The sequence below is a fragment of the Gymnoscopelus braueri genome, assembly GCF_963280865.1.
Source record: "Gymnoscopelus braueri genome assembly, chromosome: 6".
In the NCBI taxonomy this organism is placed as follows: domain Eukaryota; kingdom Metazoa; phylum Chordata; class Actinopteri; order Myctophiformes; family Myctophidae; genus Gymnoscopelus; species Gymnoscopelus braueri.
In genome coordinates this window covers 10,659,573-10,685,217 of record NC_137607.1, presented here as the reverse complement: position 1 = coordinate 10,685,217, position 25,645 = coordinate 10,659,573, and the positions used below count along the sequence as shown (strand labels likewise).

Genomic DNA, 25,645 nt, shown 5'->3' with positions numbered 1-25,645 from the left:
TTGGACATATTTTGTGTATGAGGTCATGTCATAAACAAACTGTTAACATGCCCCCCCATGCACGCACGCGTCGCACATGCACACGCACACACACACACCTTTTTCCGTTCCATTCAAGGCTGCTCTATTGGCAAGAAAAGACATACGTTTACATTGGCAAAGCAAGTGCCCAATAAAATAAATGACAACTACGAAATGTAGCTACAATTAAGGGGGATGTGACAAATGAGAAACTATTGACCTTTGAATCGGTAACAGGCAGGAAAAGTGGGCACTAGGGTACTGGGCACTGTTCCCAAAAATATGGTGCTCAGATGTCCCTCTTTCTAACACTTTGTTGCACATTAAAAATCGACTGGATCACGTCAGTGTAACGTGGGTTTTCAGACACGTTTGGCCATATTTTGTCTATGAGGTCATGTTATAAACAAAGTGTTTATGTCACCTATCATGCGTCATATTTACTATTTCTAAGTAGCCTCTAACATAATGAATAATAGATGATGATGATGATGGTGATGGTGAGAGATTTTAGAAACAAATCTGTAGTAAACAGCGTGTTGGAAATCAGTGTGGGGACTGAGGTCTCAAGTTAATCTAGTGACCATATCTGTTTTGTGTTTTAATGGCTGGTTTTATACTCTATGATTTGTTTATGGATATGATTTATTGTGGGTAGAATGGCGCACCGGAGTATGCTCCGGACAGATATTTCTGCCGACATTGGGACAAGTTTGAATCCCGTGAAAAGCTAACTATGTATTTATTATTTATTTAGAGCTTTAAATGGGCTGACTAGTTAATGTACGTGACACATGTTTACTCAGACTCCAATGGCAAATTTGCATTTATAAAATGTAGTGTTAGAGATTGTCACAGGAAGAAGTGGTTGTCTTATAACGAACTGTTTATCTAACCTATCATGCGTCATATTTACTATTTCTAAGTAGCCTATGACATAATGAATAATAGATGATCATGGTGAGATATTTTAGAAACAAATCTGTATTAAACAGCTGTGTTGGAGAACAGTAAAATAAAATCAGTGTGGTGACTGAGGTCTCAAGTTGATCTAGTGACCATGACTGATTTGTTTTTTAATGGCTGGTTGTATACTCTATGAGTTGTTTACGGTACACAATTGTTGTGAGAAGAATGGCGCACCGGAGTAAGCTCCTGTCTGGTGTATTTATGCTGACGTTGGGAAGAGTTTGAATCCCCCACGGGGATAAACATTTATTTATTTATGTATTAATTCATTCATTGATGCGTTTATTTCCACGCTTTAAATGGGCTGAACAGTGATTGCACCTTGCACATGTTGATTCAGACTCCAATGGCGAATAGTGGCATTTATAAAAGGTATAAATCTATTGTTAGAGAGACAGGAAGAAGTGGTTGTCTTCCTGTTTCTCAACAACAACAAAACCAACGGAGAACCAATGGACCTAACGTCCACAACGCAACGTGAGTGTTCGTCTGTCAGACGTTTCTTCATCCAAACAAGAATCAGATCGGTATTTTTTGGTATTGTGATATGAAAAAAATAAAAAAATAGGCATTGACGAGGACAGCTACACGTTTTGTCACCGTGGACAACATCTACTGTTACTAGGACGACAGTAGACGCGGTCTCAAGTTGATCTGGTCTCGTTACAATCTGAAACACTGGTACATCGACATAAACGTTCAGATTTCAAATATAAAGTGCTTACCCCATGCACACGGATGTTATACCCACAGATGTTATAATTATGTACGTTCGCTCAGAAGTACCCGTATTTTCCGTAAAGAAGTATTTTAATCCGATTGGTGGCCATATTTCCTATTATGCTTTCGACCACGCGACCCTATCGGTTAGGAGGTGTACTGCACTCTGATACATTAGAACTCTATGAGAAAAAGATTTTATTGAACAATAAAACTCACCATACCAGGACACAGTTCAGTGTCCCCAAAACTCTATACTAGCTCCGCTTCTTTTTCCATCTACAACAAATGTCGTCAAAATGGCCGATCTACTTTGAAGATAAAGAATATTAAGCTAAAAGTTACAAAACAAAATTCACTTGGTGCAAATAAGCAATGTTTTTTTTTTAAACAGGGGCCAAGACCTCCAAACACACGCACGCACACACACGCACGCACACACACACACACACACACACACACACACACACACACACACACACACACACACACACACACACACACACACACACACACACACACACACACACACACACACACACACACACACACACACACACACACACACACACACACACACACACACACACACAAAACAGCTACTAAAGCCATGTAGGAACAACATTTCAAGAAGGTCAAGGTTGGGGAGAACAGAAGTGCATATAACTGAAATTATGACTGGAGACTAACCAGGGCCATGAACAAAACGGCACAAGGCTGAATCTTTTACAGGGGATGTGAGTGATGCTAAAATAATCAGAATATAGGGCCAAAATTTAAAATAAAAAAATCGTCTCAGCAGCAGATTTGGACTGGAAACATGTGAAGGTGTCATATTATGTGTCATTATGTTTCTGGTTCCAATCTACAGCTGTGCCAATAAAACAAAGCTATGGGAAACTGAACTGGAACAGGAAACATGTATGCTCCCTTCTAAAAGCTTACAGTTGTGCACAGAGCCTATAACTAAAAGCCTTACACTCAGTCCCTTCTGCTTCCTCCTCACTCCTGCAGATAAACACACTTGCCCTCTGCAGCAAGGGGGGTTCTACTGGTGAAATGTCCATAGTTGGTGCGAAGACGTTTGGACTTTGACTCCACGGCCTTCTTTCTGTTTTCGTCCAGGGCTTTTTGACATGTACTAAGCCATTATTTTGGACAGCCGTCCTGCCCGCCACTTTGGTAATGTAATCTTCATCGCTCACAAAGTTTGCGTCAGCACCACTGAGGTAGACCAGGTCCTCTGGACAGATTATTCTGGTCCAGCTGAGACACTTATTCAAGGTCACACAAAGGAATCTGACCCGGTTCTTGGCTACACAATGTAACAAACAACGATGGGTCATAAAGCTCTGGAAAACCAGAGATAACAACAATGAGTTTCATCTCATAAGGAACTGTATGACAATACATGATGTTAGATGGAAGAAAAATAAATCCATCTCTGTTATTAGTTGCTGCTTCAATTGGTTGTCGGAGGCATCAACAGCTTGTCACAGGCATCATTGGCTGCGGGTACATGGACAGTTTCATTCGGAATGAATACACTTCTATTCGGAATGAATGAATGGATGAATTCATTCAGAATAGAAATGCTCATGTAAACACCTCAATTGGAATAGAATATTCCATTCCAGTCTGACCCGAATGAATTTTCATTCGGGTTAGGAGGGGTGGTATAGACCGTTTGAATCGGGATATACCAATCGGAATTGACCATGTAAACACTTTATTCCAAACACTCCTCTCTGTTTGGAATACATGCATTACTTTGCGCATGTCCGTGCTTAGTAGTGCTGTCAGAATTGTCCAAAAATGACCTATCAAATCTCTAATTCGGCCACGGTCGCTCCTGCGGGATAAAATGAATGATTCTATTCTATAGCGTCATTTAATAAGCCTGTAATGGTTAAGCCCAGACTTGTCCAGGAGAACGGACACTCCGAGGATTGCTGGCCTAGGCTACACTTATATGGATCTTTTTCTAAACGGGTATTTTAGTCCTCAGTTTTTAAAAAGAATCCCTGACCACATGACAAAGATTTTTTTTTTTTAATCCCTGTCCACACGTAAACGCAGAAACGCATTGATCAGCTGCAAGTTTCAATTTTAAATCAGATTTTACATTTATTTTATATATGAGGGGCCAAATACGTATACATTTTTAATCACATGTTAAGGCCCAATACTGCAATAGCTGTTTTAATAGCATACGTGAACAAAAATAAATGAAAACAACATTATTAGGGCGCAGCTGCAGCGAAAACAGATGAGTTTTACTTAATCAATTCATTTCATGGGCAGCCGGAACGGTCGTCCCAAAACACCACGCCCCACGCACCTTTTGAGCGGGCCATCCACGGCCGCTCCATGGTCGCTGGATTTTGACCCGGGGCGATTGTGTTTTAGGGCGACAGACCCCGCATTCAATCCGTGTGCGCACCGCGCGCTACTCGGCGCAGAAAGAGGGTTTTCGTCACAGTGAATGAGTTACAGCATGTTTCAAAGCTTTTTCATAATAATACAAGAAAAACGTGACACTCGGTATATTTTGATGCCAATACTTTTGTACTTTTGCCATAAATGAGCGTGCCTTGTTTCATAGACTCTCTCTCTCCATTTATTATTATAATGACCATGTGCGAATGCGCGATGACGTACCTACATGCCGTACCTACATGAGAAATGTGACAAATAGTATAGGCTAGCCTACGTTTTACCGTGTCTGGTACCAATACAAAAAAAGAAACTGGTCTGAACTTGTAGATCTGCTACTTTTGCATTAAAACGGCGATAACAAAGGAACACAGGCTTGTACCGCATACAACGCTGCCTGGCCAGGAGTCGGTGCGTTGCTTACCGGCCTGTCTACGACCGACAGACCTCCGCCGCGGAGGCACAAGGGGGCTATTGCCTCCTCCCATGCCCACCATGGGAAGCTCTGCTCCGGATAGTGGCCCCTGGTCCATGCCCGGGCGTAGGCGGGAACCACTTTGCGCATGTCAAAAGTTATATTCCGAATGAATGCTTTGGTCATGTAAACGAGGAATACTTTTATTCAGGTCCCATGTAAACAGGTGAGTGGATCAGATTCCTCTATTCGGAATGAGTTCATTCGGAATGAATTCATTCTGAATGAATACATGATGGTCCATGTACCCGCAGCCATTGTGAGTGGGATGACACCAGCTTCCATCCAAAATGACTGCTGGCTCCTTGTAGCTCATGACACTTTTGGTGTGACCACGTGGTAAATACAGTATGTGGGTTATATTATGGCTAGCTAACCGCTGGACCAGAAAGTGCATTTCCCATGGACTGCAATGAACAGGTGTACAGTATGACAAGGGCTCCCAAGATTTTCAGGCTGTGACCCCCCTTCATAATCATATTTGAAGTGGGGACCCCCCACCCTGACAAGCACTTCGATGGCCAAAACGCAAAACCTCCTATCTGAAAAATTCACATTGTTGGGAAAATGAAAAAGAAAACTACAAAATGTTGTATCTTTTTTGCACAATGATATTTTTTTATGATACCCATCACATAATTCACCGTTTCTGGATTTCTGGATTATATTACAATATTATATGTTAATTACACTGATCTCATATTGCAAATGCAGATAGGAGGTTTTTCCCCACTTTTCCTGGATAATTCTGCAGATAGGAGCTTTTGCACTGTGATGTTAAGTGATTGCATAACTAAATAATGATAAATAGTACAGGCTGTAAATACATACATTTACAGCTGCAAACAGTTGCATCAGTGGTGTGGTCTAGGTTTGTTTTCTGAGGTATACAATAATCATTCCCTGCACGAGATGCACGTGGTCGTGGGTATACGCTAGCGTATTTTCAATGGATGAAATGGTTAGTAGACTGTATACGCTTTTTTCCAAAAACAACAACAATTAGGTGGACTACAAAACAACTGGCCCAGGCACCCCTCGACATAATCCCCCCTATACCCTCCACTCCACCACCTGAAATACCCCCCCACTCCCACAGCCCCCATTCTCCCCAACCAGCACAACACACCCCCCAAACCCTCATGCCCTCCAACTCCCCTAACTCATACAACTGGATCACCAACCTTGTGTCCGGTGTGGATAGTGGAATAGTATGTAAGATCATTGAATGTCTTAAAGAGCCTATAAGCAAGGAGGAAAGACGGATGCCTTGACCCTAGAATCACCACAGCCAGAGAGGAGATGAGAGCAGCACATAGGGACTTTGTCGATGACCAAAAAGGAGAGGGTCTGAGGGAGGAATATAAGCGGAGTAAGGAGGAGCTATATCAAGTGTATGCAACTGGAACAACGGGAGCTGACCCAAAAGATCAGGGACATTAAAGAGGTGCATGTTAACCAGAAACATGGCAAGAGCTGGAAGCTCATCAATGACATTTCTGGCAGAAGCTCTTCTCAGACTTCCAAGATCTGGGGAGAAAGCGCAGAGGAACGAGTTGAAACATGGTACCAGCACTTCAAAACACTCCTAGGAAATCCTCCTTCAACCGAAGAAGAGGATGATCCGATGCTCCTGTCTTCCATGACCTTCCCAAACCAGACGGTTCACCATGGATGAGTACCAGAGGGCCAAGGCTACTATCAAGTGAGGCAAGAGCTGCGGGGAAGATGGAGTGACAGCAGAGGTTCTGATGTATGTGCCCATAGACGAGGTGGTGTTGGATTTTATCAAGCACACACGTCTAGCAAGCTGCCGAAGCTGTGGAGCAAAATGATCATCGATCCAGTACCAAAGTCAGGCGAACTCACCAAGGCATTAGCCTGAGCTCACAAGTTGCCAAGACGGCTAACAGGAAGATCCTCAACCGTCTTAGACTCATCTTAGACCTTGTAATGAGAAACTCGGGCAGATACTGGTGCTGAGGAGGATACTGGAAGGAGTAAGGAGCGGAATCTTTCAGTGGTGATCACCTTCATGACTTCCAAAAGGCTTTTGGCACCATCCACCGGGGGAATCTGATGAACATTCTCCGGGCCTATGGAGTTCCTGAGAAGATGGTTCAGATGATGGAGACAAGCTACTCGAGGCAGTCCAGGACTTCTAATAACCTTGGCCTGGACTGCTTCAATGGAACAGGACCTGAAGGTCCGGGGGGCACTTGACTGGAATGCCTTGCATGGGATGAGGAGAGTGTGGAAATCAGACATGGGAGAAGACCTCAAGAGGCGGCTGTTCGTATAGCTACAGTGGAGTCAGTACTGCTGTATAGGGCTGAGACATGGACCATCACAGCACAACAGGAAAGGGCCTTGGATGGAGTCTACACAAGAATGCTATGAATGGCACTAGGAGTCACATGGACGGACCACATCAGAAATGTGGTCCTCTACAGGAACCTACCATGGGTCACAGATAAAGTCAGAGAGAGAAGGATGAGGCAGGGCACTGCGTCAGGGACCCTGGGACCCATAACTAGTGGCAAGCAAACTAACACTATGAGAGCCAACCCAGGGCAAAGCCAGGAGAGACAAGAAGTGCACCACCTACGTAGATGCACTTCGGCGTAACAGCTTAGCCAACAATACTGTAGATCTCAAGACCCTGATGCTAGGAGAGTGTGGAGGGCAGCGATTCAGGAGTCCCAAGTTGGTGTTGGTTAGACCACACTCACACATCGCATCGCAAAGACCCTATTCTATATGATCCGGCCTAACTGACCCATGCCCCCCTCAACATAATCCCCCCCATACCCTCTACCCCCAACTCCACCACCTGCAATACTCCCCCACTCCCACAACCCCCCCCAACTGCCAGCCCACACCTCTCCACCTCCATAACTCAAAACCCCATCCCACTTCAGGGGTCCCGAGTTGGTGTTGGCTAGACCACACTCTCGCATCGCAAAGACCCTATCCTGTGTGATCCGGCCTAACTGGCCTATGCCCCCCTCAACATAATCCCCCCCATACCCTCTACCCCCCAACTCCACCACCTGCAATACTCCCCCACTCCCACAAACCCCATACCCCCCAACTGCCAGCCCACACCTCACAACCCCATAACTCAAAACCCCATCCCACCACATACCCTCATACCCCCAACTCCCACCCAACCCATTACCCCCACTCCAAGAACCCCGGTCCCCATGCCCCCAACCAGCACACCACAACCCCCAAACTCACCCACCCAAACCCTCATGCACCCCCCACCCCATACCCCCCCAACCACCCACACCTCCCACACCCTATAACTCCAAAACCCATCCCACCCCCATACCCTCATACGGGTGCGGCAGTGGCTCAGGGGTAGAGTGGCCGGGTAGAGTGAACTGGAAAACCGCAAGGTTCCCAGGTCGATCCCGGGCTGGGGGGCTCCCCTAGAGTTAGTGTCGAAGTGTCCTTGAGCAAGACGCTGAACCCCTGATTGCTCCTGATGAGCAGGTTGGTGCCTTGCATGGTTTCCTCCGCCATCGGTGTATGAATGTGTGTGTGAATGGGTTAATGGCACAATCAATGTAAAGCGCTTTGGATAAAAGCGCTATATAAATGCACCATTTACCATACCCCCCAACCGACACACCACAATATTTTCACAGGGTTGTTGGCTGCCACGGTGTTCACGTGTGATTTTGATCTGCAATTAATAAAAAATCACGACAATGACGTTCACATTTAAGCAGCAATGACAACCTCTAACCACAAGTTCAAAATGTTCAATGCCAAAACCTCCTATCTACACCTAAAAATGACCTCCTATCTACATAGATGCACTTAGGAGGTTTTTACCTAGAAATAGTTAGGCTTACAAACTAACATTATTTTTGTTAAATAATGCTTTTTTATGCTCATTTTGAGATCAAGACATTCTACAGTACTGTATCAAGTATTACCATTAGTTTTTTTTATCAACTCACACTCTTTGTGTGATAAAAGTGTCACCACCTGACACTAATCATTAGCAATCAACAAGGCAATGCAATTAACTTGACAGAGTTACTAACAAATACTTAACTAGTAAGGGGGGAAGACACTTTTTTATTTTGAAAATAATAGATGACTACAAACTGAAAGACATTTAGACGGTCTACATAACATAGAATTCCCAAGTTTCAGCTCTGTCTGCTGCTCAACTAGTTCTGGTGCAGATAAGAGGTTTTGCGCTTCAACATTTTAGCACTAATTGGCACTGAACAAGATAGGAGGTTTTAGTCAAATGACTTTTTCTGACAAAATGAGGGGCGGGACTATCTTGCAGACAGACTGAGCATGTGCAGCATAGCCTATAGTCCTCATCCACAGTGAAATCCGAAAATCATGAAATTTGCACATAGGAGGTTTTGCATTTTGGCCATCGACTTGGAATTGTAAGAGTGGAGGCATTACATTTAGTTGACGCGGTTCCACAGATAAATGTGAAAATAGCTGATCTACAAGCTCACAACGACTCACAATGTGATATCCCTTACATAAAAAGGTAATTGATAATTCACGTGATCAATAAAATGCAACAGTAATAGAGCAGGGCAATAACTCACCCGATCTCTCCTGCTGGTAAAGGTCTTTCTTCTCTTGACGTCCTCCTTAGTCCCATCCAGCTCCATCTTTTCACTGGCTTTTCTTAAGCCCGGTTGTAGGCTCCTAGTGAATGAAAATTATGCAAATGTCACGTTATGAACTCTAAATGCCTATACTAAGGTAAATGCCTATATTAAGGCATCTCAAAAGGATAGTGATCACTCAAAGAAATGAGCAGACAAAATGTAAACTGGCAAACTAAATGGGGGTACATTTATTTTCTGTTTATTTGAGAGCTAGACGGGCCAGGGAGACCCCTGTTATTTAGCAAACACTATCCACCTTTTCACTAGTAAAGACCACACCATCAAACAGAGGAACGATTGAGTTGTATTTATTTGAAAATTGATTGGATGGGAAGGGGACAGGGGAATGCATGATGTGTGTGGTGCCACTGTGTGTATGTGGTGCCACTGTGGAGAGAGGGTTATTGTGAGGTCCCGTTGTTGGGGATAGTTACAGACATTGCATGCATTACATTGTTACATGGGGGTAGGGGGTCCCGTTGTTGGGATGTGATAGGGAGGAGGGTGTGGGGGGGTTGTAGGGGGTCCCGTTGTTGGGAGGAAAGGGGGTCCCGTTGTTGGGAGGAAAGGGGGTCCCGTTGTTGGGAGGAAAGGGGGTCCCGTTGTTGGGAGGAGAGGGGGTCCCGTTGTTGGGAGGAGAGGGGGTCCCGTTAGTGGGGGAAAGGGGGTCCCGTTGTTGGGAGGAGGGGGAAAGGGAGGAGGGGTGGAGGGCGGAGGGAGATGAGAACGAATGGACGGAGGCGGGTTGGTGTAGGGCGGCGCCTAGGAGAGGGGATGAAGGGGAGGAGGGGAGGGATGAGTGGCGGGATGGGTGGCCTGAAGAAGGCGACGGGGAGGATGATGAAGGGGGAAGAGGGAGGGTGGATGGGAGGATGGATGGGAGGATGGATGTAGGGGTTAGAGGGGAGGTAGGGAGGAGGGATGGAGAGGAGCGGGCGGGGGGCCGGGCCGTCTGAGGCACGGACCCTGGTTAGAGTGGCTTTGGGGCCCGTGGCCCGTCTGCGACCTAGTCGCGCCGAGACCCCAAAGAATGGTGCATGTTTTTAGCGGATGAGTGCGGTGTGGGCTAGGAGGAGGTCGTGGGAATTGGAGCGGATGTATGTATGGTACGCCTGCGATGACCACCTACCCAGGATTTGAATTACGTGCTCGGGGACGCCTTTCCGGGAGGCTGTGGAGGCTGCGCCTATACGGAAGGAGTGACCTGAGAAGTGGTTTGCGGCGTAGCCGGCTTTGGTGAGAACGGAGCGGAGGTGGTGGTGAAACCAGGTGCGGGTGACTATGGAACCGGTTTCTGAGATGAACAGGGGGTCGGATGGTGAGGCGTTTTGGGACTGTCGGATGGCGAGGTGGCGGACGAGTGGCTCGTATGGGCTGAGGGGTGAGTCTAGTTTGAAAAGGTGAATGGGGGTGGACGTTCCGAACTGGTCAGTCTTACTGTGCTTGAGGGTGTAGATGAGGGTGGTTGGGCTGAGGACAGATAAGTCGGACAGACAGGGGTGGCGAGCTGGGTCGAATCTAGTGTTGGCGGATGTGAATTCGGAGCAGCGGAGGAACCCGTAGAAAGCCAGGAGGAAAAGGGACTCTAGTGTGGAGTTGGTGAGTGGGTCTGAGTGACCGGAACGGAGGACGGCGACGCAGTCGGCGAGGACGTTGTCTGTGAGGGGTTGGCGGCTAGGAGGGTGGTGAGGCTCGTGGCGTTTGATGCCTTTGAGCAGCAGTGCGACGTGCGGGTGCGCGTGGAAGGGGTGAGCGGCGCCGGTGAGGAGTTTAACAATGAAATTTATGCCGGATAAGTAGACTCGGATGGTGGATGAGTGCATGGACCGGGAGTAGTGGCAGTGGCTGACGTAGGAGGTGAGTGTGGCCAGGTCTAGTGACGGGAAGTGCAGGGTGAAGGTGGCGTGGAACAGCTGGAAGTTTTTCCATGCAGTCCAGTAGGTGGACAGTGAGGATGGGGCGAGAGACTGGAGGATGGCTTGTTGTGAGTGGCGGATGAGGTGGCTGAGCGGGTGATTCAGGGGAAGGTCATTTGTGAATATGGAGGTGCCGGAGTGGGATGAGAGTCTGCTTCTGGTGCCAAGTGCCTGAACTTCTGTAAAAGAAAGCGAGAAAGTGAGTCAGCGATGCTATTGAGGTGACTGGGGATGTGGGCGGCGCGAATGATGAAATTATGGGTGACGGTGATCCAGGTGAGTCGACGGAGGAGTGCCATGATGGGGAGTGAGGAGGAGCGACCTTTGTTGATTATATTGACGGTGGCTTGATTATCAGAATGAATGAGGACGGAGCGGCTGGTCCACTCCGATCCCCAAAGGGAAGCCGCTACCACGATGGGGTATAGCTCGAACAAGGCGGAGGAATGACCGGAGTCGCACTGGGGATCTAACATCTCCTCCGGCCATTCCTCCGCGAACCATCTGCCTTGGTAGTACCCCCCATAGCCTACGGAGGGGGCTGCGTCAGTGAATAATTGGAGGTCCTCTGGTGAGGAGTGAAAGTCATCATAAAAAAAACTAATTCCGTTCCAGTGGTGCAGGAGGTTGTGCCAGAGGCAAAGCTCCATTTTGCACTCGGGGGTGATGGTGACAATGTGGTGGAGGGCTGGAACGGAGGAGGCTAGTGAGAGGAGGTGAGAGATGAATGAACGGCCTTGGGGGATGATACGGGTGGCGAAATTAAGGTGACCTAAGAGTGAGAGGAGTTGCTGCTTGGTGCACGAGGGGGTGTCTGCGAAGTTGGCGATGATGAGGGTGATCCTGTGTAATTTTTCGAGGGGGAGTGAGGCTTGGAAGGTGATGGTGTCTAGGTGGATGCCGAGGAACTCGAGGCTGGTGGCGGGGCCCTCCGTTTTGTCCTCGGCAAGGGGGACGCCGAGCGCCGTGAAGGCCGTTCTGATGGCGAGCAGAGTGCGTGCGGGGGGAGATGATGGGAAGTCGACGGAGAGGAAGTCGTCTAGGAGGTGGACGAGAAAGGGGATTTTGTAGTTATTTAAGAGGATCCAACAGAGCAGTTCTGATAAATTGTCGAAGAGCTTGGGGCTGCTCTTGCAACCAAATGTGAGCCTAACGGCGAAGTAGTACTTCCCCCTCCAGCAGACTCCGAACAGGTGCCAGGAGTCTGGGTGGAGATGGAGCACTTTAAAAGCCGATGTGATATCGGCTTTGGCGAGCCAGGCCCCGCGGCCGGCTAGCCGAATGAGGGAGATGGCGTGGGCAACTGTGGAATACTGAAGTGAAAAATCTATGCTGGGGATGAGGCTGTTGATGCTGGGGACTGAGGAACCGTGGGGGGATGAGAGGTCTATGATTAGCCTTTTCTTGCCGGAGTACTTGCGGGTGGCTATGCCTACGGGGCTGATTCTGTAGGTGGGGAATGGGGGGGAAGTGAAGGGGCCTATCATGAAACCTTGGTTGGTTTCCTTTGTGATTAATGTGTCTACGGTGTCTGGGTCAGTTATGGCGGATTGGAGGTTATTACAGGTGTGGGATGTGTCTGGGAGTGTGATGAGGCCGGGGGAGAAACCGTAGTTGAGGCCGTCTATGAAGCACCGGACGAAGGTGGGATCTGGGTGGGAGGCTAGTTCCGAGGCTATGGAGGGGATGTTGATGGGGGTGGCGAGGTGCTCCGTCAGTCAGCTGACTGAGGGCTTGGTGGGATTGTGGGGGCAGGTGGGGCGGGAGTGTGCTCCACTGCAAAAGGTGCACACGTGCAGCATCTTACAGGAGGACATATTGCATCCCTGGTCATTAAAATTATTGCACACCATTTTGGAACCTACAAAAATGAGCTGGCGGCCTCGACGGTCCCTTGTCTGGGAGGAGGCTGGGAAGGTGGTGGGACGGTCGGGTCTTGCCCTGGCTGGACGGATGACGGAGGACATGAGTGCCTGGGGTTGCGGGTTGTAGGTTGGTTGCGGGTTGTAGGTTGGCCGGGGGGGCGGTGCGGGGGTGGTGGAGTGGGAGCTGATGACCAGGGTGCAATCGGTGGTGGGGTGGGCGGGGCAGCCGCACAGGTTGCAGGCGATGGCGGTTCTGCCGGCGAAAAGCCGGCAGTACAGCTCGGTGTCCTGCGCTCCCCAGTATGTAACCATGTTCCACTGCTGGAGCCGAGCTGCCGCCATCGCCGCAAACTGCCGGTGATACTGGAAATAGGTGGTGCCCCCGAAGCGGACGGCCATGTCCATAATTATTTGGACGTAGTCGTCCAGCTCCTGCCTGCGGGTGGGAAATAAAGAACAAATAATATTACGGAAAAGTGAGAAGGCGAGGACAAATTCTGTGGGTGTGAGGACGCTGTGTAGTGGTGAGGAATAAATGTCTCTGAGTGTTATTGATACCCCCCCGCAATCGACGGTCCTGGGTTGGTGGGCGGCAGCAGAGGGTTTTAGTAGGGAAGCTAAGTCAATGTCCATACCCTGGAGGATCTGATTTCGGAGGGAAGCAGAGACCGGAATGGGGTTGGCGGCGATGGCTGTGGGCGGCATGGTTGCCGGCGTGGCTGAGGAGAGAGAGAAATAGGTGGGCTGAGGCCCGTGAGGAGGAGGAAGGCCTTGGCGGAGAGGGAGGGGTGCCGGAGCCTGAGGTTGGAGGAAAGAGTAGGATTGGAGGGGGGGAGCCATTTGGCCGCTGACGGCAGGCTGGTAGCCTTGGCCAAATGTGGGGGGGAGGGAGGAGGGGGGAGCCATTTGGCCGCTGGCGGCAGGCTGGTAGCCTTGGCCAAATGTGGGGGGGAGGGAGGAGGAGAGAGCCATTTGGCCGCTGGCGGCAGGCTGGTAGCCTTGGCCAAATGTGGGGGGGAGGGAGGGGTGAGCCACTTGGGCGTGGGCTGCCAAGTTTAGCGCCTGGTTAGGCAGGGGTGAGACATGAGGGAGGGAAGACAGGAGGGAGGGGGGGGGGGGAGGGGTTGGGGGGGGTGGGAAGGGAGGTTAGACACAATGGGGGGTGGAGGAGGGTGTGAGGATACATTTGATAGGAGTGCAGCCTGCGAGCACAGGGAAGACAAAACATTTAAAATGTTTGACATGGGGGGGGAAGCAGGCACAGAGGGGTGAGACATGACAATGGGGTGAGACGCGGCGATGGGGTGAGACGCGGCGGTGAGGTGAGACACAGCAGTGAGGTGAGACACGTCAATGTGGGGGTTAGGCTGGGTGTGGTGGTGATGGTAGTCAGTGGTCTGGCTAATGGGTGCTGTGAAATGTTGTTGTTGGTGGTGGTGGTGGGGGTGGGGGGAGGGGGCTGGAGCCGGTCGTGCTGTTTTTTGTGTTGCTTTTTTAGCGGGGGCGGGGTGTGGTGACGCGACGCTCGAGCCTCCTGGTCCGACGTCATGCTGACGCGACGGACCAGGAGGGGAGGAGCTCACTAACACAGCGGATTGGAGTAATGAATACAATGTGGCTTTAGGAGCGGCACGGGAAAATAGAACATTTTTGTCTCGCAACGCCTTCTGGAGGCCAATTACGGTCCATTCTGATGGTGGGCGAATGGGTGGGGTGACTGACCTGGTGGGCGGTGGGGCTGGGGTGGTGGAGCGAGCTGGAGTGGCGGAGTGAGCTGCGGTGGTGGAGCGAGCGGCGCGGGAGTATGGACCGGGACAATCGGGTGCGTGGCGAGTGCGTTGTCGGCTCGTTCGGGTGGTGGAGGTGGGTGGTGGTGGGTGTGGGCGAAGCTCGACCGGGGTCCGGGAGAGAGACGAAGGTACGGGTGTTGTGGATGCCGATCGCAATCGTCTGCTGGATGTTTCGGGTGGTGATGTTGTCGGCGGGACGGGAGGATCAGCATTGGAGAAGTCCTCCTCGTCCGAGGCCATGAGCTGGAGAGAATTGTTGATATCGTCTTCCATGCTGCTGGTTTTGCTGGTGGTGAGTAGTACGGCGGTATTTTCGCTTTTTAAATTACGTTTTTGTCGTTTGTTTTGGTGCGTGTTCCTCTTGCAAGAAACATTGAGCATGAATGGGAGCGGGCATGGCTTGGTATAAATACAACCCTTGATTAGTTTGGAAGGAGGAGATAAGGGAGGAGTTGTTATCAACGCCATCGCAAGCAGGTGAGCTTGGGAGGAGTTGATATCGGCCAGATTGGAGGCGATTACGAGGGGGAGGAGATAGTTATCCGGTGTGGTCTTCCCTCCTGAACTTACATTGTACCAACTGCATTTAGGGCCTGATTAGCTTGGACCGCCATCCGATTAAAAGTGGTGATGATGGGGAGAAGTTGGCCGGGGAGTTGCATTTTGGGATTCAGGAAGGAGGTTTTAGCCTGTCTCAACAGTGTGCGTGAATAACCTCTGGTCCTCAGGATTGTGAAGAGGGTTTTGGTAGCTACCTCAAACTCCTCTGGGAGGGTACAGATGCGATGGAAACGGATTAGTTGGGATTTGACTAGGCCCTTGAAAGTATGGGAGGGGTGGAAGCTGCTCCTGTGTAGTAGTGCTTTTCTAAAATCCACCAGTTATTTTCACATTTTAAGAAGCGGACTGTAAAACAATACTTTTTGTCAATTTTTTTTTACAAAAATGTCATACTATGCCGTTTTTTTTTTTTAAATAGTAATATAAACAAAATTATGTTGTCCAGAAAATGAAAATGAAAACTTAAACTAACTAACTAAAATAATGTTATGACATCAATTTATGAAAACAACTCTAACAATGTTAAAACAAATCATCTTACTCTATAGATTGCATACATCACATGCTGCACTCTAAGATGGACACTTTCTATGAAGTTTGGGACCCATACTTAAGGGGGTTTCCTCATCATGTTTATCCTGCCTCTGTATCAGCTCTGAAGTATGTATGTAACCTTGGTTTTTCATCTGTTTGCATTTTAGTTTAGTTTTTCTTGGGGGTTGTTAGGGTTGAAAATGGATTTTGTATCAATAACTTTTGTTTATTTTATATTCTTACCAGCTCTTTCTGTTTGTCATGTCATGGCTGAGCTGTTTTACTTTGTGTTGTTTGTGTTATATAATATATGTAGGTCTATATAAAAATCCAATAAACATATTCTGCAAGAAATAGATAAAAAAAATGTAATAACAAAACAACATTGGAGTAGTGTTTTTTATTAGGTTTCTTTTCTGGAACGTCTCCACATCAGAAATATGACTGGATGGAGCCAGCCTTCCTGTAGCACATTTTTTAATGCATTATTCAAAATGCTTCTCCATCCAAAACACTTCTCTGAAATACATTGGCAGGAGAGATGACAACATCTGCAGTCAGGAAACATGCTGGACCTTACTAAAAAAAAGCATGGTTTATAGTGCTTGTAAAGTGTAAGTGTTCTAACCATTTCCTTCCTACTAGTGTTCTTGATCAATCACTTTTCTGAAGACCACAACCCAGTTGACGTCTCACATCTGAGTAAATGACAGCTAAACGCGTTGGCTGCAACGGTTGGACTGGATTTATTGCAATTGCACACAATCATGCTGAAAAGACAAAATGACTCAGGTTTGGAATGAGAATGTCACTCAAAAGTGAAAGTTGAACTATTGTTCCCTACTGGCAGCAAATACTGTACAGGATCGCTGAATTAGAATTCCCGTCATTCCTCTGACTCATCCAGATCATTTCTGCTGTGTGGAATTCCTGGTTTCCAAGTTGCTTTTGCAAGTGTAATCTGACACTGTTTACAACCTGGCCACACCAATTTTAATGACCCTTTGCTTTTTGCCAGTAACTATATTCTAATTTAATTACAAGCTTAAAGAGAATTACAAATTATTTAATTTGCATGGTAATACTGTATGTGTATGCATGGTTATGTGTGTGTGCGTGTGTGCTTGTGTGTGTGTGTGTGTGTGTGTGTGTGTGTGTGTGTGTGTGTGTGTGTGTGTGTGTGTGTGTGAATATGATTTGAGAAGTCAAGCAGGACACCGTTATAAATATATGAGTCATCCTCTACGATAAGTCATGTGACACTCTCAACATAAATTATTCATTAGGCCTGACAGTGTCCTTCTGCCACACAAAGCTGATTTACGGTAGGCTACGCGGTCCTGGAGAACTGCAGCCGGATAGGATTCCACAATTAACAAGGGGACAAGGGACACCTGACCATAAACCATTTGGTCAGGTGAACTCCACCTCCTGAACTGAGCCAAGTTTCACTAATGTCCAGACGCAGAGAAGGCTGTATTCATCCTACAACGTGTTTTTTGAATCATCCATAAAGTTACAAATGCTCATATATTCTTTGAAGGCAAGTGAGTGTATGCTGAGCAACTATGAAGGAAGAAAGTTGCCTAATTACACCGTCTAGAACACATCTGAGTCAGCATGTGATATAGTTGTGGTGTAAATGCAGCTGCTGTGGTGTAGCTGCAGGTCACATAACTGTGTGAATGACTTGGTACACTGTGTACAGTGTACCAAGTCTGTGGAAGTCTGTGGACGCTCTGGTCTGTGGATGAGACGCTGGTGTATACCCAGGTGAAGTTCCTCAGTGAATCTTTTGCTACACTGTGTACATTGGAAAGGTTTGTCTTTCAACCGAGTGTGGACTCGCTGGTGTGTCTTCAGTTTATGTAACTCAGAGAACCTCTTGTCACACTGTTCACAGTGGTGAGGTTTCTCTCCAGTGTGGACCTGAATATGTCTCTGCAACATCTGTAACAAAGTGAATCTCTTCTCACATATATTACAGTGGTAAGGTTTGTCTCCAGTGTGGACACGCTGGTGTTGCTTGAGATCCCATGACCGAGAGTATTTCTTGCTGCACTGTGTGCACGGATAAGGTTTCTGTGCGTGTCAGTGGGTTTGAAAAAAACCTTTGTGGGTAATTGGTCTGTGGTGTGGAAATTTGGTCCCTTGTATGTGGTGGTGTCTAAAAAGTCCATGCTGTCTGGGTCTAAGTGATGGGTGAGTGAGATGGATGTACATTGGTTGTTGAGGGTGGACATGAAAACTTCGAACTCCGCCTCTGTATGGGGCCAGATACCCCAAACATCGTCAAGGTATTTAAGGTATATAATTTGGAGGTAAGTTTGGCCGCTGAATTCGAATTCATTATTTTTGAGGGACAGTTCCAAAAGTTGTAAAATGTGGGTGTCAGCGCGGTCCAATTGGGGGTGGAGCTTGAGACATTTGCGGACTGCCGTTAGACCTTGGCTAGCCTCAATGTTGGTGTATAGGGAGTCAACGTCTAAGTAGAAAAGGAAATCCCCGGGGTTTATACGGGTGGCCCTAACTTTGGTGACAAAATCATATGTATCCTTAATGTAGCTGGGATGGAGGATGGACAGTGGGTTGAGGAAGTGGTCTATGTATTCGGAAATTCTATAGGTCTTGCTGCCACAATCTGAGACTATAGGTCTGCCTGGGGGGATGGTGTGGGGTACTGGCCATGAGGAAGGATTTTTGTGGATCTTGGGGAGGAAATATATATTATGGATTTTTGGGTTGCCGTCACCCCCAAGGAATGTCGAGGGTGAGGATGATCTCTTGGATCTTACCTGCTGTAATGAGGTAAGTGGGTTGGGGTATTTTTTGTTAATTTGGGTTGGGGTATTTTTTGGCAAAAGACTGTCATGTTTAATTGTCTTTCCGCCTCAGCTATATATTGTGCCTTATCCTGAATAACTATGACTGTCCCTTTGTCAGCTGGTTTTATGACAATTTGGCGGTCCTTTTTTAGGGTATTAAGGGCTCAGACCTCCTCACGGGTCAGGTTGTGGGGTTCGGGTGGAGGTCGTGGTAGGTTCCTGATGGCATCCGTGTTATTTCGAATGAGTTTTTTGATGGGGTCGGGAATTTGGGAGGGTTGGGGTTCCCAATCGGATCTATTGACAAAGGGTGCTGGTTCATCCGGGCTGTCTCCAAAGAAAGCTGCAAGTTATAGATAGCGCCCCTTTCCGGTGATCCTGCCGAAAGGGGCTTGTTAAGTTTAACTAGATTTGCCAGTGGTTCCATATAGCTGCACTCTGATGTCCTTGATGCTGGGTAGCCATTTATTGTTAGAGTCTCCCATGAGTATGATAGGGCGTGTAGGGTTCAGGGACCAGGAGGATTTATTTTAATTGTGGTGGTGAATTGTATGAAGCCCTGAGTCGGTCTGGGTGAGCGGTGGGCCGGAGTGAGGTGGTAGGGGGTAGGAGCTCTGAGTTGGTGGGGGCCCGAGAGTGATCAGACCCTCGAGACTAGCGGAATACTCTGTGAGGGCAAAGGTCAAGGCTTCCAATACAACTGGGGCCTGTCTCCATTGGTCTAAGTTTCAATGGAATGATTACCAAGTAGCCCTCGTGAAGTGGCGTATAGGGCAGTACTATGAGTATGTAGATCTGTCACCTCTGTAAAGTTTCAGAAAATAATGGCCTACAGAGTTGCTTGCACCTCGAAATAGGCCATTATTTTAGCAATGTGCGTGGAGAAGAAAAAAAAGACTAGCGCTTTGCGTGTGTGTGAGAGAGAGAGAGAGAGAGAGAGAGAGCGAGGGAGAGAGAGAGAGAGAGAGAGAGAGACACACACACGCACAGCGCGCCTGTGTGTAACGTTACAAATGACAGATTAGTATGTGTTTGTGATCAGAAATGCATTGCAACTTTTTGTTTGCGATAGGTTGAATCGCTTGACTGGGATGAAATGTAGATCAAACACATAATCAGACAGGCCTACCATTGAGTGTTTACAATAGCATGTTTTAAATACATTGTAATAGATTTCAGGCCAGGTCAGATTTATTTTAATGCCTCGTAGAAATTCATCTTACCCGTTAAATGTCTCTCAATGATACTTTCTCCTCTGGAGGTCTCTCACCCAACAGTAGCGTTGGATATGGGTTGTCCCGTGTCGGTCTCTTGTCCACGAAGTGAAATTAACATACATACACAGCTTTGGGAGTTTTTTTAAGTTCAAGTTTCTTAGCCAACTTCTTTTCGCATCGGCGTCCTTTGGGATGCGATGGAATTGATACCATCGTTGACAAGAACATTCTAACTTAGTTTTTGGTTGGTGGACGAAGCACTCTAATTTAAGCCAACTGTTTAGTTTGGTCCGGTTGTAATGACAGCCACGCGCAGCACACGTTCTCCCTGAGCTCATTGAGACGTTAAGCGAGAGAAAAGCTGAGATAAAAGATGTCTTCGGAGTCAGAATCGCTATGCGACCTGTGACCAGCTACAGCTATGTTCTGCTGGCAAATGTAAACACACTAAGCTGCTACTTCCTACTTCCTGTCCCTCCACAGTATATGCCCCCCACCAGGCCTTTGCCTCTGTAACTTCCCACGGAAACAGGTGGATTATGTTTGCTAAATAACAGGGGTCTCCCTGGCCCGTCTAGCTCTCAATTAAACCAAAAATAAATGTTCCTCATCAGGCGAGTACCCCCATTTAGTTTGCCAGTTTACATTTTGTCTGCTCATTTCTTTGACAAAACCAAATCCACTTGGTGCAAATAAGCAATGTTTTTTTTTTTTTTTAAACAGGGGCCAAAACCTCCAACACACACACACATGCACGCACTCACGCACGTGTGCGCGCGCTCACACACACACACACACACACGCACACGCACACGCACACGCACACGCACACACACACACACACAAAAACAGCTACTAAAGCCAGGTAGCAGTAACAACATTTCAAGAACAGGTCAAGGTTGGGCAGAATTTGTCACATTCCATCCTGATTGGCTAAGATTGACATCTAAAGTTTGCAGGAGTGGCCCTGTGTTTGGCTGTGTTACGCTATGTTATGCGTAACAACCAGGCAAGCAAACCAACTGCACGTCCCACTATGTACTACCAATGGGGGCAGTTGGCAATCAAGTACAGAGGAGTTTCATTATGGAATGCCCATTTCAGTTTGGTGGCTACCACATCCTACCTACAGTACCTACCTATAAAAGAAGCCTAATAAGTAAATGAAATACCCAAATGGAAAACTAGACCAGCTTCCAAATAATTGAATCCTTATATTCACATGAATAGTAAAGGCATGGGTTTCCGAGGCTACATGAATAGTAACAGCATAATTGTTTTACTTTTTGTTTTTGTTTTTGTTTTGTTTTGTTTTGTTTTGTCTCTTCTGCTCAGTCTTGTACTTTTATTGTTTTGTTCTAGACCCTTTATCATAGGTATATGTATATATTTTTTATATTTTCTTTTTAGTTTTTAGTTTTTTCTGTTTGTCTTTTAATGTTAAATAAACTCTTATTATATGTAATGTAAACGGTGAGGTTCTCACATAAGCCCCCCAGGGTTTCTTAACTCACCGGCACAACAACTATCTCATAATGTTTCCCTCGGAAATAACTAACATGTCCTGTAAATGTATAAAAAAAATGTTGTGCAAATCAAATAAATCAAATAAATTTAATAAATCAAATAAATCAAATGCTTAAGAGCATTGGTTCTCAAAGTGTGCTGTCCTTGGGGGGTTCCAGGGGGTCCCCAGCAGGTCCCCAGCAAAATGTGTTAATATAGCGTCACATTCATTTTAACCACTTTATTGTGAGAGAGTATGTTTCACACCCTGTCCGTCCGTGTGTCCGTCCGTCCGTCCTTCCGTGTGTCCGTGTGTCCTTGTGGCGCAACAAGATAGTTGCTGACAATGTAAAAGTGTAATTTTGCATACATTTTGCGGATGTGATGATTTGCTGTGAGGAAAGGGTTCTTTTTGTATTGAGTTCATTATTAGTGTATCACCAGTAGATGGCGAAGTATCACCTGGGATTGGGAACAGAATGTCTGTGTGAAGTCTCATGTGAACTGAACTCTCATGTGAATTCAAATGCCAGTGAGAGTTTGTTCAGTGAAGAACACACATGCAGAATGTTCAGAGGCAGTGTGTGATACTGAACCGTTTAATATCTATTTTGCAGGTGAGATGGTTATAGGCTACTGGGAATGCACATGATGTGGGGATTATGTTATGGGATGATTTATAGTAGGATTGTACTTGGGATTGTACTTCAACTGTGTGTAAGGTTGGTGGGGAAATATGCAGGGTGAGGTAGCCATGATTAGCAACTAGCATGGGGCCTGCCTCTAGTAGCTGCAGCAGAAGGCAGAAGCCATGACAGGGCATTGAGTGATGTGTGCTAAGTTGGGCTGGAGTAAGATATATTACTGTGACTTCTGTGATGATATGGTGATTTTATGTAATGTGTATGTTATGTTATATGAATATTGGGTTATACTATACAGGAAAGTGATTTATTTTGGAATGAAGGAAGAAGTGAACTAATGTGAATGTTTATACTGTGACTTGGAAATGAGTAATGGTTATATTTTATATTTTGGATTTAGTAATTTGATTTTGATCTTATTACAAGCTAAAAATGTCAGTGAGAGTTTGTTCAGTGAAGAACACACATGCAGAATGTTCAGAGGCAGTGAGTGATACTGAACCGTTAAATATCTATTTTGCAGAAAAGAAACAAAATAAAACAAATGTGTAACACCAGTTGGAACCAGCAGCGTATCTTTCTTGGTCCCGTTACATCCTGTCCGTCCCTTAGCAGCTAATCTCCGGCACCGTTGGCCCGGTCGCTGCGAAACTGTGCACACACACTCCCTCGATGCCAATTCAGAACCTCTGCCTCAATTTTTCACATGGGCCTGTTATAGAGCCACCAGGAGGCCGATTTGTGCAAAACCCATTTTTTTTATATTATTCCTACAGATTTGTTCCAAATGTCATGCAAATCGGTACACAGTCTCTATAGTCATGTGATCAACCCTGATCTGTCCGATTTTCCAGATTCCATCCTCATTGGCTAAGGTTGGCTTCCAAAGTTTGCAGGATTGGTCCGTTTTGAACAAAATGCCTCAAATCATGAACGCAGCTTGCGATTTCCGTGAAATTTCACACGCACATTCCCACTAGGCCGAGGAAGAAATGACACCCTTTTCACATTGGCCTGTTATAGCGCCACCAGCAGGTCTAATTTAGCTAAACACATTTTTGGAGCAAAATGCCTCAAATCATGAATGCAGTGTCCGATTGCCGTTTCTAGTTTTAATTTCTTCTTGTTTTTTTTTACATAAATCTCTTCTGGGGGACCCTGGCACTCAACCATTTCAGATGGGGGTCTATGGCCAAATACATAACATTTTGGGGTTTCTTTTCGCCTCTACTGCTTTTCCCTCTTTCCTCGAACCCAGGTCAAGCTCATCATTGAATCATCATCCCAATCCCCACCAAAGCTCCGTTCACATTACATCACTGGCCATGGTGATGAAGTCATCGTCCAGTACGTTGTCTGGGTCATCAAAGTCAAAGTCATCGTCAATACCCGCTACAAGGTCAGGGTCCATGTCCAACCCGGCTCCTGAACTGGGAGCGGCCTTGTTCAGAAGTCCCACGTACCCCTCTTCAAACTTTGAAGCAAACACTGACGAAGGGAGGCTGATGGTAGCTACAGGCATGGCCTGGTCCATGTCCCACTCTTCCTCCTCTTCTCCTCCTTCATCCCGGAGGTCAAAGGTGTCTCTGTCTAGGAGGTCTGAGGGGTAGGCCTTCTCCAGCTCCCTAAGGTGCTGCAGGTAGTCGTAATTATCGCCAAAGAACACGCCGAAACGCCTCTGCTCCTCTCGTCGCTTCTCCATCTCCACCCGATTGGTTGGCTGGAGAAGGACATGTTGGGGTGCGGTCTCGTTCCTGGCTAGCGGGTCCCTCTGACTTCCGTGGACCAGGTGGAAACTCAGTGCTTTCTTTTTGTCTATGAAGGACTTCTTCTTTCGAGGCATTATAGTTTCAACGAGATTGCCGATGGCTTTGTTGGGATGTTTGTCAATAAAGTTCGCAAACTGCACAAACTTTTAGCTGCTGTAAACCTGAACAACAATCTAAATGCGGTTTCCGTCAATGTTGTTCTGTTCGCCACGCTGTGTTCCACAGGTATCCCGAGAACCAATCAACTTCAAACTTGTTGTGTGTATCACCTGTAACCCGAGGGAATAAAGTGCTGAACGAGAAGTCAATTGAATCAGCAGTTGTCGGGAACTATATATAAATCTGCAAATCTCTATCTGTCCCCCGTCTGTGTCCCTTGTATGCCCATATATGGTGATTCCTGATGTCATCAATTTTGCGACCTATTGCTGACATCATAGGCTAGCTTCTAAGCACTCTTGACAGCACAAATGGGTACAACAGGTATACAGAAGAAGAATAAGAGATCCGAGCACTAGAGTTGAAACAAATGCCAACATGTTTAACCGGTTAAGGTCTTCATCAGGGCGAGAACTGATACAACGGGTACTCAGACAACTGGCATGGTTAGATAAATCATACCATTCCCTATTCTGGGCATGTCATAATGGGTATGTATGGTATGTATGTAACCTATTATTTCAAACATTTTGAAATGCCATTTTATACTGGAAGTCAATGGAGAACATATTGGGCTGAATCTTCCCCCTATTATGGAGATGATTAATGACAATAGCACTGATGTCAAAGTGTTGACGTCATAGAGCAGGCCCTGTGTCACATAGTGTTACATCAGACCACCAGTTGTGCACAAAGTTTAAAGTCAAGCAAGTTAGAATTGCGTTCATTATTTCAAATGGCCGTAGAACGTCAGCTGAACAACGCCAACCCTCACATATTCGAGCGGTCCGCAGAGAGGCCGGTGACGGCGTCCGACGGAGACGAAGGCGCGTGCGACCTATTCGACGACTGGGAGATATTCGACCTGATCAGATCGATCGCCGACCCGGAGCACCCGGAGCTGTCTCTGGAGGAGCTCGGCGTGGTGGAGCGGTCCGGAGTCGAGGTGAACGACGCGGGCAACACGGTGGAGGTTCGGTTCACGCCCACCGTGCCCCACTGCAGCATGGCCACGCTCATCGGCCTGTCCATCGCGGTCCGCCTGCGTCGCTCCCTGCCGGACAGGTTCAAGGTCAACGTCGGCGTCGCTCCGGGGACTCACGACACGGAGGACGACCTGAACAAGCAGCTGGCGGACAAAGAGAGAGTGGCGGCGGCTCTGGAGAACTCTCACATCCTGGAGGTGGTCAACCAGTGTCTCGCCGACAAGCACCGGTGATCAACCCATCACAAATGTGCCCTCTAAATCAGTAGTTCTCAAACGTTTTTTGTTAATCGAATTTATTCAAAAATAACGGATGTACAAGCTCGAAGTGCGGCGCTGTGAGCTTGTACATCTGCTAGTATTTGAAGAGCCAACGCTAACATCTCAAATGACACAGATGCTTTCCCGGTTTTCATGGGCTAGAGCAGTGGTTCACAAACCTTTTTAATTTCAATGACCTGTATCAATGTTGTCTACGCATTTATTTGTCATCACCTCTAATTCCACTTATTTATTCTGTCTGTATGTTTTCTCTTCCGATTGGAAACATCAGGAAAAATAGGTATCCCGTCCTGAACATGTTTTTTCTGTT

The 25,645-nt window shown here is 47.0% G+C and overlaps 1 protein-coding gene across 1 annotated transcript; it reads left to right on the top strand.

Annotated features, from left to right (window-relative positions):
* Window positions 1-24,804: 24,804 nt before the first annotated feature.
* Window positions 24,805-25,287, top strand: LOC308086770 (cytosolic iron-sulfur assembly component 2B-like; the record flags this gene model as incomplete). Its single annotated transcript, XM_080430420.1, has 1 exon — window positions 24,805-25,287. One exon carries the CDS (start codon window positions 24,805-24,807, stop codon window positions 25,285-25,287), a length of 483 nt encoding a protein of 160 aa, XP_080286546.1.
* Between the last annotated feature and the right edge of the window lie 358 nt (window positions 25,288-25,645).